This window comes from Sander lucioperca, chromosome 22, assembly GCF_008315115.2.
Source record: "Sander lucioperca isolate FBNREF2018 chromosome 22, SLUC_FBN_1.2, whole genome shotgun sequence".
Taxonomy (NCBI): domain Eukaryota; kingdom Metazoa; phylum Chordata; class Actinopteri; order Perciformes; family Percidae; genus Sander; species Sander lucioperca.
Window position 1 is genome coordinate 7,262,384 of NC_050194.1, and position 17,260 is coordinate 7,279,643.

The 17,260-nt window shown below is 40.2% G+C and overlaps 1 protein-coding gene and 1 long non-coding RNA gene across 4 annotated transcripts in view; one reads left to right on the forward strand and one right to left on the reverse strand.

Annotated features, from left to right (window-relative positions):
• The window catches only part of LOC118494219, a 9,694-nt gene extending 482 nt beyond the window's left edge, over positions 1-9,212 (forward strand). Inside the window, exons 2-3 of the long non-coding RNA XR_004896302.1 lie at positions 1,109-1,116; positions 9,136-9,212. This is a non-coding gene — a long non-coding RNA (uncharacterized LOC118494219). The remainder of the gene's footprint in view (positions 1-1,108; positions 1,117-9,135) is intronic.
• The window catches only part of frmpd2 (FERM and PDZ domain containing 2), a 44,909-nt gene that overhangs the window by 18,754 nt on the left and 8,895 nt on the right, over positions 1-17,260 (reverse strand). For all 3 annotated transcript variants that reach the window (XM_031297893.2, XM_031297892.2, XM_035997225.1), the window contains 14 exons: positions 16,643-16,714; positions 16,095-16,269; positions 15,166-15,301; positions 14,930-15,068; positions 13,882-14,034; positions 13,600-13,785; positions 13,329-13,488; positions 12,746-12,935; positions 12,487-12,587; positions 10,295-10,375; positions 9,572-9,679; positions 8,728-8,844; positions 6,239-6,390; positions 5,827-5,925 (listed from right to left, as the gene is read on the reverse strand). In XM_031297893.2, coding sequence (XP_031153753.1) covers positions 5,827-5,925; positions 6,239-6,390; positions 8,728-8,844; positions 9,572-9,679; positions 10,295-10,375; positions 12,487-12,587; positions 12,746-12,935; positions 13,329-13,488; positions 13,600-13,785; positions 13,882-14,034; positions 14,930-15,068; positions 15,166-15,301; positions 16,095-16,269; positions 16,643-16,714 — 1,869 coding nt within the window. The remainder of the gene's footprint in view (positions 1-5,826; positions 5,926-6,238; positions 6,391-8,727; positions 8,845-9,571; positions 9,680-10,294; positions 10,376-12,486; positions 12,588-12,745; positions 12,936-13,328; positions 13,489-13,599; positions 13,786-13,881; positions 14,035-14,929; positions 15,069-15,165; positions 15,302-16,094; positions 16,270-16,642; positions 16,715-17,260) is intronic.

Genomic DNA, 17,260 nt, shown 5'->3' on the forward strand with positions numbered 1-17,260 from the left:
GTCCCTCTAAACTTTCAGCTCATACAAGGAGAAGACTGATCAGAGATGCAGCCAAGAGGCCCATGATCACTCTGGATGAACTGCAGAGATCTACAGCTGAGGTGGGAGACTCTGTCCATAGGACAACAATCAGTCGTATACTGCACAAATCTGGCCTTTATGGAAGAGTGGCAAGAAGAAAGCCATTTTTTAAAGATATCCATAAAAAGTGTCGTTTAAAGTTTGCCACAAGCCACCTGGGAGACACACCAAACGTGGAGGAAGGTGCTCTGGTCAGATGAAACCAAAATCAAACTTTTTGGCAACAATGCAAAACGTTATGTTTGGCGTAAAAGCAACACAGCTCATCACCCTGAACACACCATCCCCACTGTCAAACATGGTGGTGGCAGCATCATGGTTTGGGCCTGCTTTTCTTCAGCAGGGACAGGGAAGATGGTTAAAATTGATGGGAAGATGGATGGAGCCAAATACAGGACCATTCTGGAAGAAAACCTGATGGAGTCTGCAAAAGACCTGAGACTGGGACAGAGATTTGTCTTCCAACAAGACAATAATCCAAAACATAAAGCAAAATCTACAATGGAATGGTTCACAAATAAACATATCCAGGTGTTAGAATGTCAAAGTCCAGACCTGAATCCAATCGAGAATCTGTGGAAAGAACTGAAAACTGCTGTTCACAAACGCTCTCCATCCAACCTCACTGAGCTCGAGCTGTTTTGCAAGGAGGAATGGGCAAAAGTTTCAGTCTCTCGATGTGCAAACAGAGAGATATACCCCAAGCGACTTACAGCTGTAATCGCAGCAAAAGGTGGCGCTACAAAGTATTAACTTAAGGGGGCCGAATAATTTTGCACGCCCAATTTTTCAGTTTTTTATTTGTTAAAAAAGTTTGAAATATCCAATAAATTTCGTTCCACTTCATGATTGTGTCCCACTTGTTGATTCTTCACAAAAAATTACATTTTTATATCTTTATGTTTGAAGCCTGAAATGTGGCAAAAGGGGGCCGAATACTTTCGCAAGGCACTGTAGATTGTTTATTGTCATTGCATATCACTACACAATGAAATTAGAAATCACTTAGCAGCATAAAGATAGAAAGATAAAAAAGTGACAGTGTCAGCAACAATACATAGATAAATATGGAGTAAAAAAAAGTATTAAAACTAAAATGAGAAAACCAGTGCATTATTAACACAGTATGATTCAAGTCCAGCTTAGCTTAGCCTTTCAGCAGCTCATTTATGGCCCTGGGAAAAAAGCTATTTCTCATGTGGTTCATTGTCATGAACCTAAGCCTGCCTGAGGGTAGGGTGTCAAAATGCCAGCACACTCTCTATTGTGCACCGGTAAAAATTTGCGAGGAGTTCCTATGTCAGATCCTCCGCTAGATGCACACCTAGGTATCTGAAGCTTGGGACCTGTTCCACCTCCTCTCCATGTATCACAAGCCTGTTGTGGCTTTTGTTTTTACGTTTCCTAAAGTCAATTATGATTTCTTTTGTTTTCTTTGTGTTGAGGATTAAGTTGTTTGTGCTGCACCATGATACCAGTGATTGTACAAGATATACTGTATATGTTCTCATCCTTGCATAAGAATATTGAGCAGTTTTGATGGTGTCTCATGTTATTATGCTCCATGACAGTTTTATCTGTTACATAGTGGATACTGAACTTTTGCTAAAAAAAATTTTTTTTAATCACAAATCAAATCGTAATTGTAATATCTGGCAGAAAAATCGCCATTTGATTTTTTTTTTTTTTCCCCAAAATCGTTCAGCCCTATTCTGAATATATCTGATATTCTGATGTAGGCGGGAAAACAGTGTGCAACGAAATGCTTTCACTATTTGTAGCAGCTCCGTCAGTGTGACGTAACATGGGCTGACCACTGTCCCCTCTATAATCTTGTCAGATCAGATTGTGTAGAGCAGATTTTGTGACCTACTGCTGGAGATGAGTTGCTGTACTAATTACCCTAACTGTTCATTCCTTTCAATGTTTCTAATTCAACTTTCTTACTGCCAGTGGTGGAATGTAACTAAGCACATTTACTCAAGTATTGTACATAAGTACAAATTGGAGCTACTTGTACTTTACTTGAGTCTTTTTGGTCTTCTTTGGTTACTAGTTACTTTACATGTTAAGCATTTTTACACACAAAACACATAAATAACACAAAAATAAATTAAACTACCCAACAATGTATAGACCTACGAGTCCAGATGAAATGATTAGCCAATTAAACACAGAACCGTCTTGATCGTTTCCAGTTTCTAAAATGTGAGGATTGTTTCTGCTTTGAGTGCTTTTACTTTTAATACATTAAAGGTGCACTATGAGTTCCTGCATGGTTTCAGCGCAATTTCATTTTTGTCTCAAATCGTAGGCATCTCTCCTTGATCCGCTAGCTGCCTGCCCCCTGAATACACTGTGAAAAAGCCCGGTCTCGGGAGACAACACAGGGGTCGTAAACGTCAAACCAACACTAGGGGCACAGGCTGTGCACCAAAATACAACAAACCACATTCCAGCCAATCATTGACAAGATGGTTGGGGGAGGGGCTGGAGTTAGTGACAGTTAGTCAGTTAGTCACAAAGGGGTAAGCTTCGCTTCAGAACGCGAACCTCCTATGGCGTCATTTTGATGCTACCAAATGATCACCTTCCGTTAGCATTCCATTGACTGCCATTCATTTTGACGTCACTTTGACAGCGAATAACTTTACATCTAAGGCGTTTGAAGACTTTTTTTGTCCATTGTTTATTTCTAAAGAAAGACGACAATGTATAAAAGGTTCCATTACCTTGTACCTCACGTTATGGCTCCGTAGCAGACGTTTTTGTAACAATAGGCTAACGATTGTGCCATAACCACGCGACTTACTGTCTCATAGTAGAGGAGACTATTTTCATAAAATACAAGATCGTATTCCGTCCGAGCCGCCATGACAGTCGGTTTGAAATTCTCGAGCAGCCAGACACACGTAACGCGTTCGTCCAATCAGCTGCCGGTCAAGGGCTCCCTTCGGCTTTGTAGTCAAGATGGCGCCTGTTTAGTGCGAGTAGGGTCCAAGGGGGTAAGCTTCTGTCAACAACCCGTAGATCCTATGGCGCCATTTTGATGCTAACAAGCACTCACCCGCCGTTAGCATTCCATTGACTGCCATTCATTTTGACGTCACTTTGACAGCGAATAACTTTACATCTGAAGCGTTTAAAGACTTTATTTGTCCATTGTTCATTTCTAAAGAAACACGACAATGTATAAAAGGCTCCATTACCTTTTACCTCACGTTATGGCTCCGTAGGCGACGCTTTTATAAAAATAGGTTAACGATTGTGTCATAACCAAGCGACTTACTGTCGCATAGTAGAGGAATTACCATATAGTACAGGAGAAGCTTGCAGGCAGTTTTGACTTACATTAGCTGTTTAAGTTTAATTACTAATGTTAACTAGCATTTTAGTTAGCAATAATTAGCCTGTGCCTATGTTATCTCCTTACATATACCTACGCTCTCAATCTCTGCAAAATTGGGAATGATTGAGATTTCTCTTGGCACAGCTACCAGAAGACTTACAACTTTCAGACAGGTTGCTCACGGCACATTTACATCATCTCTCTCAGTTGGAGGCTGCGCAGTAACGCTCAGCTCTCACCAGAAAAGTGCTTCTAATATCCTTCACTGGTCTCCGTCCAGAGCAACGGGCTCTGTTGGTCCATTCTTATATACTGTCTATGGTTAGTCATGACAGTAACGGAAACATGGGGGGAGGGGCGAGCTTGCTCTGTTTTGTTTGTTATTTACTTGGAACGTCAACAGTAGTCACATCATGCAGGAACTCATAGTGCACCTTTAAGTACATTTTCCTGATGATACTTACATATTTTTACTTGTAACAGAGGTTTTTTTTACAGTGTGGTATTAGTACTTTTACTGAAGTAAAGGATCTGAATACTTCTTCCATCACTGCTTACTACTTACTCTTACATTGTAAACACCAAACCAAATGTTTTTGGATGCATATTTTGGTCCCCAGAAGTAGCTGGCCTCAGACTCGAGTCCAACTCGAGTCGTTATTCTATGGACTCTTGACTCGACTCAGGCTCGAACTCAGGTCACGGTGACTCGACTCGGACTCAACTCAGACTCCTCTTTGGTGACTCGGACTTGGACTCGAACACTGGGGACTAGAGACTTGACCCGGACTCGACAGTTGGTGACTCGACTACAACACTGGCTCACAGCAACTTAATACGGTATAGTTTCTTGCTTTAGTTGTGTATCTAGTGTCGTCAAAAAAAATTTCTGATCGGTCGTTAACCTTGTTAGCACGCATTAGCTTGGAGGGCGAAGTTAGCTTGTTTACTATATTACGTGAACGTCGCTGTCACCCTAAACAACTCGCCAAAAGATTAACGTCGGTTACACTTTATTTGAAGGTATCTACATAAGAGTGACATGACACTGTCAGGAACGTGTCATAAATATTATAAACAAGTCATAAACGTTTATGACATAACGCTTCTTTTAGTAAGTGTCATTCGGTTTTTGTCATGACAAGTTAGTTAGGGTTAGGGTTCATGTGTCATGACAGTGTCATGTGTTCATGACAGTGTCATGTCACTCTTATGTAGATACCTTCAAGTAAAGTGTTACCAAAATGTCCCTTGGTAGTCTATATGAAATAAGGAATAAAAAGTAAAATATGTTTTGCTTCCTTAGTAGCCAGACGCCTAATCTTGGTAGACTGGAAGCAAGTATCTCCACCATCCCATATTCACTGGAGCAGAGATATTTTCCAATTTCTCCAACTAGAAAAAAAGTAAAGTACACTATCAGAGTCTCGGCTGACAAGTTCTGTCTCCTATGGCAACCATTTCTATCTTATATGGACAGAATAAAGAGATCTCTATCATGGTAAAAGGGCGTAGACCCTCCTGTTGGACTGTACAAGCTTGACAAAGTCTGGACTTATCTTTTGTAAGGTAGATTTTCTTCCCTTGTTCCCCCTTTTTAAAAGAAAAACCTGTTTATCTGTCTTATTTCCATTGCTTTTTGCATGTACCCTAATCCGTCTTGTGTACTTTAATAAGAAGTACTTTCATTCTCAGTGCCCTTTGTTAAAGGTGCTGTAGGTAGGATTGTATAGATCCAGGACTTAGCCAAAAAGTTTGAACATCAACAACTTCTCAGTCCCTCCCCCCTTTCTGCTAAAGCCCGAAACAGTCTCCTAAGCCCCTCCCCCCACAAGGGAGAATGAATGCGTGTGCATGAGCAGTGATTGACACGCAGTTAGACACCCCCCCTGGCCCTGATTGGTGCATCTGAACAGGAAGCTGTGGATTTTTGCAAATCGCACTACAGGCTGTAGGTGGTACCAGAGGAGCCGGATTTTTTTTTTTTAAATGACCTGCTTCATGTAGTTCTACTGGAACATAGGGTCAGTTTCAGCAAATATGACAGAAAGTTAGTTTTATAAGTCTTACCTACTGCACCTTTAACTAAACTTTTCTTTTTATTTGCTGTATCTGCTGCACTGTTGATGCAATGGACAATTTTGTATTATTTGTGAAAATGATAAATAACGTTATCAAAAAAAGAGTCAAATATAAGTATTGAACAGTCAAATCCGATTCAACTGACAAAATTCTACAAAAAATTTTTCTGCCTTCTTTTTGGCACCATTTTCACACATTTCACACCATTTCACACATTGTTAATTGTTAATGTCATTTTAAATGATGTAATGCAACATTTCAGGCCGAAGTATCATTCATGACTACATCTTCTACAAAATATTTCATGAACTCACAGAGATGCTCATTCCCAGGCTTCCTGATATCTTTCTGAGCTCCACAGTAATCTCCTTCTGCTTCACACAGTTTACAGGGGGAGACACAGGGCAGCTGTCCTGAAACCAACACAGACAGAAACAACGCTCACTTCAGTCCTGTCTCTCTGTATGTCTGACTGCATACACACCTACCCACTGATCCATGCATTCACACAGATATTAACAGTCACAAGTACAAAATCACCATCACTAGATAAATAAAAAGAAAAAAGACTTAATGTAGGAAGTAAAGTATGCTGTTTTTATTGCTAACATTAATTCTGGCTGTCTATGTGGGGTCTTAAAGGTTATAGTTTACTTAATGACCCTTTCAATTGTTATAAATTAAGATACTGCCACAAAAACAACTAAACCATCACCGTGATTCTACCTGTGAACCGAGGACTCGGACTTCTCGGGGGACGTGAAGCCTGTTGCTGGTCTTTGGCGTCATCATGACCGAAACAATCTCATCTGAGCTGACCGTCATCAGCGTGGTCTGGGACTCGTAATTTCCCAACACGCTGTTGGGACTGAGGCCCACTGTGGATAAAAAAACAAACAAAGTCAGTTAATGCTTTACCTGAAAATACTGAGGTAGAACATTTTGAAAATGTTGACACACAGTAAGACAAGCCAGTTTTTATGCCTTACGGTAATTATGACAACATTTCACACACATTTCTAAGCGGATAAAATGATGAAGTGATGGCATTTTTTAACCAAAAGGTCAGCTTCACTGTGACATCATAATGCTCTGCCATAACTCAGGAACATAAGGGGAACAATTTGGTCTGATGGAGTATACTGGCACCTTAAGAAGCTAGAGCCAGTAGCCAGTTAGGTTAGCTTAGCACAAAGACTGAACACAAGATAAAGTGGTAGTTGTTACACCCAATTTTTTGTGCGAATAAAAAAAAAAACATATAACATTTAACTTATTAAAATTTCAAGGTGCTGGTAGGTGTAGTTGTTACATTTGGACAGAGCAAGGTTACCTGTTTTCACTTATTCCAGTCTTCATGCTAAGCTAAGCTAAGCTAACGGCTGCTGGCTGGTAGCTTCATATTTAATATACAAACACAAGAGTGAAAAAAATCTTCTTGGCAAGAATACGTATTTATATTTATCAGAATCTGAATTGAAACCATTGTTATATTATGTTATTATGTTACTATATATACTGTTTTAGCATTTAAAATGTAAAGACAGATGGAGGCTACTTGCACACTTCAAACACTTAGTTTTAAGTATATAGTGTAGATAACGCAAAATGTCAGTGCACTGAAAGTACCCGGATGACTCTGGACGGAGATCAGTGAAGGATATTAGAAGCACTTTTCCGGTGAGCGCTGAGCGTTACTGCGCAGCCTCCAACTGAGAGAGACGACGTAAATGTGATGTGAGCAACCTGTCTGAAAGTTGGAAGTCTTTTGGTAGCTGTGCCAAGAGAAATCTCAATCATTCCCAATTTTGCAGAGATTGAGAGCGTAGGTATATGTAAGGAGATAACATAGGCACAGGCTAATTATTGCTAACTAAAATGCTAGTTAACATTAGTAATTAAACTTAAACAGCTAATGTAAGTCGAAACTGCCTGCGAGCTTCTCCTGTACTATACGGTAATTCCTCTACTATGCGACAGTAAGTCGCGTGGTTATGACACAATCGTTAGCCTATTTTTATAAAAACGTCTGCTACGGAGCCATAACGTGAGGTACAAGGTAATGGAGCCTTTTATACATTGTCGTGTTTCTTTAGAAATGAACAATGGACAAATAAAGTCTTTAAACGCTTCAGATGTAAAGTTATTCACTGTCAAAGTGACGTCAAAATGAATGGCAGTCAATGGAATGCTAACGGCGGGTGAGTGCTTGTTAGCATCAAAATGGCGCCATAGGATCTATGGGTTGTTGACAGAAGCTTACCCCCTTGGACCCTACTCGCACTAAACAGGCGCCATCTTGACTACAAAGCCGAAGGGAGCCCTTGACCGGCAGCTGATTGGACGAACGCGTTACGTGTGTCTGGCTGCTCAAGAATTTCAAACCGACTGTCATGGCAGCTCGGACGGAATACGATCTTGTATTTTATGAAAATAGTTCACCGAAACGTGTTTCTGAAAACATTTTAAGCGAGAAATAGGCCATGCATTGCTGACTCTGTCTTCATTTTAGATCGACAAAGGTCAGATTACAAGATTTTCGTCAGATTTTGAGAGGCGGCGAGCCGAGCCGGCCTTTGCATACAGGAAAGCGGCTGGAAAATAGCGTTCACATGTGTTGCGTTCGTCACGTTCATCCCGCTCGTCATTTTCAGTAAGTGTTTTAACATAAGTGTTCATTTTGGGACACTACTATCCATCGAAAGTGGGCACTACGGCAGTAAGTGGTCAGTGCACATTAGCAGTGTACTGACGGAAGTATGCGGACTGAGACACAGCCGGAGAGAACACTTTCCTACCACTTGAAATATAATGTGTTTAGCATCAGAGGGATATGAAGCTTTATACTGTATGATGAGGTGGAGGATGGAATTTGTTTACACCCTTAAAAGCAAGATGAGTCAACAAAAACTCACATTTTGTACAAAGACAAATGAGTGGGATGATGATATAAAACCACACTAAAATGTTCAACATAAAATTGCATATAACAAAGGGCAACCCAATGCACCCATGCAAAAAACAAACAAACACAGAAAAGGCACTAAGCAGCACAAAGAAGAGAAAGGAAATCTAATTTTTTACACGTTAGTAATTTAGAACAGGTGCATCAGTAGAATAGGCCGAATACAAAGAAGGGCAAGGGTTACAGCCACAGTGTTATTACATACACACACACACACACACACACACACACACACACACACACAGATCACCTTTTGGCTGCGAGACAATGAGCTGCACCTCCTCAGGGCTGCTCTGCATGACCTCTGCTGCCTCGCTAAAGGTGACGCCCTCCATGCTGACGTGGTTCAGAGAGATCAGTCGACCACCTGCGGGCAAAGGTCACAGTGAAATAGTGCCGGTGTCCGGTAACAGTGGAGTTTGAAGACCCTCCCCTCTACCTCTAAACCTACGTGTAACCTGGCCTTTGATTAAACCCCACTGACACCATCCCATAAACTCTCTCTTTCCTCCTTTGCACTTTACTACACATTCTCTGCATCCATTTTTTTTTTTAAACGTCTGGTGATGCTGGATGGATTTAAAAGAAAAAACAAATAGTTGGACATAAATGAGGAGTTTGCAAAGATGAATTTGTTATGATAAAAACAAGAAAGAAGAAAGATTCTCTGATTGTAGCTTCTGAAATGTGAATATGTTCTAGTTTCTTCACTCCTCTATGACAGTAAACTGAATATTTTTGAGTTTTGGACAAAAAAAAAGACATTTGAGGACGTCATCTTGGGCTTTGGAAAAAAAACTGATCGACATGTTTCACCATTTTCTGACATTTTATAGACCAAACAACTAATCGATTAATCGAGAAAATAATCGACAATGAAAATAATCGTTAGTTGTGGCCATATCCACTATTTAAGTATAAGTATAAATGACACTGAAACTTGCAAAATGATTAGAAGCACTCAAACTCAAAGGAATTAGTTGCGGTGTTGGTATAAATTTGATTTCTAAATGGGAAAGCAAAGTGAAAATTCAGTGATACCTTGTACACAGTGTTGCTAAGGATAGTAAAAAAATGTCCAAATGATTCTCTACCTGGTCGGATGCGTCCGTCCTTATCAGCGGGTCCACCAGGCACAATGGAAGCAACAAAGATGCCCAAGTCATAATGGCCTATGGCGTCCTCTCCGACTATCATTACACCTGTGTGAATACAAACCACAGATGTGTCAAGAATAGATTCTGACTCATTCACCACTTTACATAAGTACTGTCAGAGTGCTTACGTGATCTAAAACAGTTATCCCTACGAGCTCTGTTCATGTATTTTGCTGTGAGTGCTGTGATAACCCCATGAAAACCACGTGCACTCAAATTTAAACCAATACAGTAGCATAAATGTGCACTACAACATTAAAAGGATCACATTAGTAACAGCTATGTGTTATAAAGCATCCTAAGCATGCCTTAGTGGTAGACTAGTGCACGTCTATACAGTTAAATCAAAATCGTAACGATTCCTCTTGGTGTCTCTATGTAAATGCTGTGTATTAAAGCGACACCAAAAATTCTTTTGTACCTTAAAATAATGTTTCCAAAATCGTTTCAGTGGTTCATCAACTCGTAACAGGGTGAACGGCACTTCTGTATTCACTTTGCGGCCCTCTATCGGCTATAACCGCACTATGCAAGTTTGCCAGATCGGGTAGCGGATCTGTAGTTCGAATGACAGCGGTAGTGAACAATTCTGCTTCCAAACTGTAGGGGGATCGAAGAGGAAAAGTGCTTTGGTGTTGCTTTAAAGTGTGATTTGCTTACCAAGGCCAAGCTTTGGGTCTTTCTTTAAAGTAACACATATGACTTCTCTCTCTGACGATGACCCTAGTTTTCTTGGGGTTTCTGGAAGACACAAAGTAAATAACAGATCAACAATTAAAAATGTAACTTCATTGTAAAATGATGCGTTCATCAATCATCCATCATTCATGTGGTATAGCAGTGGCATTTCCAAAGTGCATCATCTCACAACTACTGCAAGAATTGAATTATTCATGAAACAAAATCACATATGTGAAGAAATTTGATGGCCACAAAATGTTCAGCAGTTGGCAACTGGAAGCTGTGTTCATAAGACAGACACTTGTCATGAACATGAAGGATTCTTTATGCTGTCATTAAGTGTCATTCGGTACATTTTGACACTTTAAATGCATAATTGAAATTGTTTAAGATGTCTGTGTTATGACAACTTGTCATTAAGCAAGACAACATAAACCTGTTATAAATATGTCGTAGTGGGCCCAATTATCAAACTTTGAGAAACTAATAAGCTTTATGTGTTAACATCACATTAAACTGTCATTAGTGGTTGGTTTTGACATTGGCTGTGATGAGACAGACCAACCCGGTCTCACGCCAGTTCGTAAATAGTCACGTTATTTTTATTTATTGATTCGTCTACAGGTCACGATTTTCTCATTTATTTCTTGTACAGGTTACGCTTTTCAAACGTTACCATTTCACGAACTGCCACGACACTGGGCTGCTCTGGGGGACGCAACAACGGGGAAATTAAGCGCCACAATGGGGAAATGAAACGCCACACGCCGGCGACAACAACAGTACAGACCGCCATGCGGGGACGCGATCCCCAGGCGCAGGGACACAATCCGCGGTCTATGTGGCACGCAACAAAAAAACTGGGAAAGGAACTGTAACATGCAGGACACGCCGACAACAACGGGACGGTTGTGGTTAGGAAGAGAATAACGCAGAAAGGAACTGCAACACGCCGGACGCGATCCCTGGTCTCCGGGGTGAAAGTCCTGTGTTGTTTGACCCATCCACCACCCCGACCAACCTCCATACGCGGATTTTCTGCTTTTCATATTACTCCCTACCGTTGTCGTGTTGTGATCACGAAATATGCTTCCCATTTAAATACATTACATTAAAATTCGTAATCACCACACGTAAAAAACAACATAATCGTGTCCTGTTCACGAATCAATACATTCAATTACATAAACATTTCACGAACTGCCATGAAACTGGGCTGGACAGACCAACAGAGGCCAGTTTGACGACAGGGAATACAGTACCGAGGTGGTTTTCTTGTTGGGTTTGGCTCCATGCACCCCTGAGGCTGAGTTAGCTAATAGGAAAGCTAAAAGGCTATCCGAGCTGACTAGCTAACGGCAGCTAATTACAGTTAGAAGCAGTTAGCGGTTACTTGAACAACAAGTAAAGCTATCTGTTCATCACTCTGTAAATCACCCCGGTACTGTATTCCCTGTTATCAATCTGGCGTTATAACATTTAATATAACTCGCATATACTGGACAATTAGCATAATTTGCAATGGTTAGCATAATCGCCTAATCGGACTACATGGAATAGGTCAAGGAAAATATTCATGACGCCATTACTGAATGAAAGCATTTGACTGTGTAATTAAACTTTATGAAATTTTTATGACAAGTCCATATGGTTTTAATTTACTTGAGCTCAAGGAAAATATTCATGAAACAATTATAATGGCCTCATGACAGCCAATGTAAAAAGCAACCACTTATGGTAATGTAATGTTAACACATTAAGCTAAATAGTTTCTGTAAATTTAGCCTGCTATGACATATTTATAAGTAATAACATAATGATGTCTTGGTTAACGTCAAGTTGTCATAACACAGACGTCTCAAACAAAGTCAACTTTGCATTAAAAGTGTCATAATATACTGAATGACACTTAATGACATTCAGTCATAAAGATTCCTTCATGTTCAGGACAGGTGTCATGACATATTATGACAGTTTCATGTCAGTCTTATGAACACCCCTTCAAATAAAGTGTTACCGGGAACTCTTCTCTACATTTTAAACCAAAGTCCAGTTCCCCTCATTCCTCAGCTCTTTAGGCAATGGAAGGAGTTGCAGAGAATTTGTTAATGATGTTGCTTCTTTATAGACTCATCAGGTAGAAAAAAAAATGAGTAGTATACTTAACATACCTCTGGCTGCTGGGGAGCCAGAGGGTGCTTCAGATCCGCTCTTCTGGGAGCTGGCTGGGGAACGCATACCAGTGCTGCTGCGCTGACTGATGGAGCAGGTACTGCAGAAGAAACACAGAAAACCAATGTAATAATAGTGATAGAGTGATTACAGAATGCTGTCCTCTGAGAACAGGATGTGCTTTTTCTGCTGCTGCAGTAGTTTGGAACAAGCAGAAGAATAACTGAAATTAGCATGAGCTGCTAGATGACTAGGTACCTCTGCTCATTGAGGCGCTGCTGTTTAATGCGGGCCTCGATCCTGGCCGTGACGTCATCACACAGCTTATTCAGGGACTCATCCCGAGGCGTGTTCAGACCGCTGTCATCCTGCGGCGTCTCTGAACAGGAGGACTTTAGCCGGCTGCTCTGAGCGCGACACACTGCCGCATAATGCATACTGTTCTCCTCTGGAGGTAAACGCAAAAAAATATGGAGCAGTCCACAAGACTGGGTTTCAGTTATATCATTTTAATGTCTTCTGAGTTCCCCAGAAAAAGGCAACAATACTTAACGAGTTCTACTAATCAAAAAGCTCTCTTTGGCAATTGTCATCAATCAAACTTTATTTCTATAGCACATTTCATACAAATCAATGTAACACAATGTGCTTTGTACAAAAGCGACATAAAAACTTGCAGTTATACAGAGTAAAATATATTTAAAAAAAACATATAGAACGCACGCACGCAAACACACACCAACCGAAACATAACATAGTACAACAACAAACAAAGTTATTCATAGACTTTAGTAAAAAGCAGGATTTTTAGCCTGCTTTTAAAAGTGGTGCAGTAACTGACCTGAGACCAGGTTGTGGCTGAGCTGGCGAGAGTTCATCTCATTGTTAAACTTGTGTTGGGCTGAACAGAGGTTGCACAGATATTTGGCTATCTTCGAGCTCTCTGTGATGAAGGTGTACTTCTTCTTGTTGCCCCGGCTTTCTAATACAAATTTACACCTCTGCAGGAACATGAAGGAAAGATTTTTAGGGCAAACAAATGTCCCTACCAACCACATTTTTATTGAAATTTCAAATGGTAAGATACATTAAATCATCATCATTGGGCTCACATTAGAGGAGATCGTTGTTGTCTCCCTCCAGTAGAAAGTCTGACTGGTGGATCGGCAGCCATCTTTAACCTCGTAGACCATGGCTCCTTTGGCACAAACCCCGATGAGGATCTCTCCTTCTAAAGGCTTTTTCTCACGCATCACACGGTGGAACAACACGCCGTATTCAGGCAACTGCTGACACACCTGAAGTGACATAGAGTGGTAACTGTGCTTCATATGATACTAATGGCAGCACCACTCAATTGGAATTTTCATTATCAAATTTGGCTATTTTGCTACCTTGAGGAACTCAAGCTCGGATTCGTCGGTGAGCATCTGAGCGTTTTTGGTGTGAAGTCGTAGCAGTTCCCCCTGAATGTGAGGCAAGGCACGTTTCTCCATCACGCTCTTGGAGACATACTGGTCAGGGCGGTAGTAGTTCCTACCGTACACCTAAACACAACAGATTTAAACCATTTATTTAGAGAAACTTATGCACTAGAAACTTAATTATGAGAATTGTTTTTTCAGTAATTATAATATTACAGTAGCCTGGAAATCCAGACCTAAATCCGAAAGATTAAGGGTCTGGCAATGAGTAATGAAAATGGCCCAACTCGAGGGGCGGCACCAAGCATGCATTTGAAAATCTCACTGTATGCAATTGGATAACACTACGACCAATCACAACAACCTCATTCGCTTAGCTACCAGCGCAGCTAACTGGTAGATTAAACTCTTGCCGTATCCGGTCGGCAAAACAGCAAAAACATCCTTCTTACAAAGGAACGATTCGAGCGCCGTCTTCTGTTCCTCTTTTAGATAAAAAAAAACCAAGTCTTGTTCATTGTAGCAGCCAAAGCTACTGGTGTTCATCCATAGCCATCTTGCAATGTTTACTAATGACTTTGACGTCGCAGCGCTGTCGTCATCTGTTTAGCTCGCCTCTGGCCCACCTATATCAGATACACCGATGTGATTGGTGCAGCTCGGCTACAAGGGCATAGTTAATGAGCATCATTACCAATGCCAGAGTGACTCGCTGAGCAAATTCAAATTGTGCTCTCGCGAGAACTCTAGATTTCCAGGGTACTATTACGGGGAGCAGCATGTAAATGTGCCATCCGGCCAGTAGTTATCTGTCCATAAATTTGGGGTGCAGAGCTTCTGAAGCGGGGGTTGTATTTGTTTGGCAGTTGAGTTCAAATATGAACAATCTTTGCGCAGCATCACTTACTGCACCTTTAAATTGGCCGTGGATGCTGATTTTGACACAATTGTTATAACAAGTCATGTTTAAGGGCTCCTTTGAATTGACATTTTTTTGTGCAAATTTGTGGTGCACAACCTCAGGCATGCAGTCTCCACACTCGGCCTGCAGGGCCAGAGCTCCCAGGTACAGCGCCGTCTCCTCATGGCAGGACAGCCTGTCCTCCAAAAGGTCTCTCCTGAGCTGGAGGTAATACTGGTGGCGGGTCTGTTTGTTCCTGATAGAGAAGACCGCACACATTCAAAGGATCCGACTTCATGAGGCACCTTTTGTAACATTTGTTTTGTAATACCACGAGAAAGAGAAATACTTACAAAAGAAGAGATATGTCATTGACAAAGAATTTGATCCTGAAGAAAAGGACAAAGGTGGTTGTAGGCACTTTCTTCCAGCTATCTGGAGCAACTTTGGAAATCTTGGCATCATTGTCCACAAAGAAAAACTCATTATCTGACCAGAGAAAAGAATAAAGACAAATTGTGAGTTGACATAAATAAAGTATGCCTTCTAATCTAGCTACACTAGGGTTCTTCAATGTTTTTTTAAACCAAGGACCCCTTAACTGAAGAGAGATGGAGCGGGACCTCCTACTACTAATATTGTAAAGAATTAAGTTGCATATTAAACTGGGCCTACAATAATGTGTAGGGCGGCCTAAAGCCTTTATACACACCTTTTTAGTGCCTAGAATACTAAGGTATTAAAATAATAATTGTCAGCATGATTTTATAAATCATCTTTTAATGTTAAACTTACATGTGGCTCAGTGAATCCTTAGGATGAACTGGATCTGTGGATGGATATCTTAGTGACGACCTTACCTATAGGCCAGTAAGCCTATCATCAATGGGGATTTATATTTGCTAATAATATGTTGGATTCATGTTAATACATTTTAACTTTTGAAAAAACTTTCAAATATTACCCCCCCTCCCCCTGCAGTGATACTGATGACCCCCTAGGGGTCCTGGACCCCCTGTTGAAGATCTCTGACCTACACCACACAAAGGCACATACAACAGGCTTTTGGTGTGTTTCCCACCAACATGTTACTTACATTAACAAAACAACTTCTGAATAAAAGACCTCAAAATGCTCTAGTGTTTAAATAAACCGCTACAAACATGCTACAATCAGACAAAATCAGAGATCTTCAGAAAGTCTTGCTCACTTCTTTATTATTATTATTATTATTATTATTATTATTATTATTATTATTATTATTATTTTAAAACCTCTTTACCGTCAGTATAAGCAAGGCCAAAGTAGAAATGTTCCACCAGGTTGGAGTGAGCCACAATCATGTCAAAGACATCCCCTCCTCTGGATTTCACCTCACACTTGACCAGGATGCTCTGACCGTTTGGCATCACCACATTCAGCTCTCTCTGAGTGGTTGGAGATTTCCCTTTTTTTGACTATACAAGAGGGAAAAAATACATTTTTGAGAACAGAATTAAATCAAAATAAACAATCAGATGCTAAATGTGTTCATGGTGAGAAATGATACATGCAGGGTTGCAGAGTAATGCTTTCCCCCATATATATATATATATATATATATATATATATATATATATATATATATATATATATATATATATATATATATATATATATACACACAAAGGGATACTGGAAATGGTTTTAACAAAGTTCAGGGGTTTCAAGAAGGAGATATTAGCATCATTATCCTTAGATAGGGGTTACGCTAAGCTACAGTGGGTCCTTTCAAACCACTGTCAATGTCTCCAAACTCTCATCATTTAATTTCTGTTTATAAGAACTCACCACGATGGATCCAGGCAGCTCCAAGACAACCACCGGCTCGTCTACCATTCTAATAAACTCAGGACCCATGTCCTGCAACAGACAACAAATAAAAAAACAAGATTTTGATGAAACGTGTGATGAGATATTATGTTATCGCTATATTATTACACTGTAAAAACTTTTCACCTTAAATTCACAGTAATATACTGGCAGCAGCTTCACCAGTAAACTACAGTTTTTTTTACAGTAAGCATACTGTTTTTAAATGTTATGGTATTTTACTGTAAATAGACATATAGTTTCTTACTGTATTATTTGAATTTGCAGTAATATACTGGCAGCAGTGTAATTCCCAACTTTTACTTTAATTTCCCAAGATGCATTGGTATTAACAGTAAATACCTGTAATCTGTAACATTCGCAGATAGTGCTGTAATTTTATTTGGTTACACTTTACTTGAAGGTATCTACATAAGAGTGACATGACACTGTCATGACCGTGTCATGAACATTATGAACAAGTCATAAACGTTTCTGACATAACGCTTCTTTTAGTAAGTGTCATTCGGTTTTCTCATGGCAAGTTATGGTTAGAGTTAGGGTTAGGGTTAGGGTTAGGGTTCATGTGTCATGACT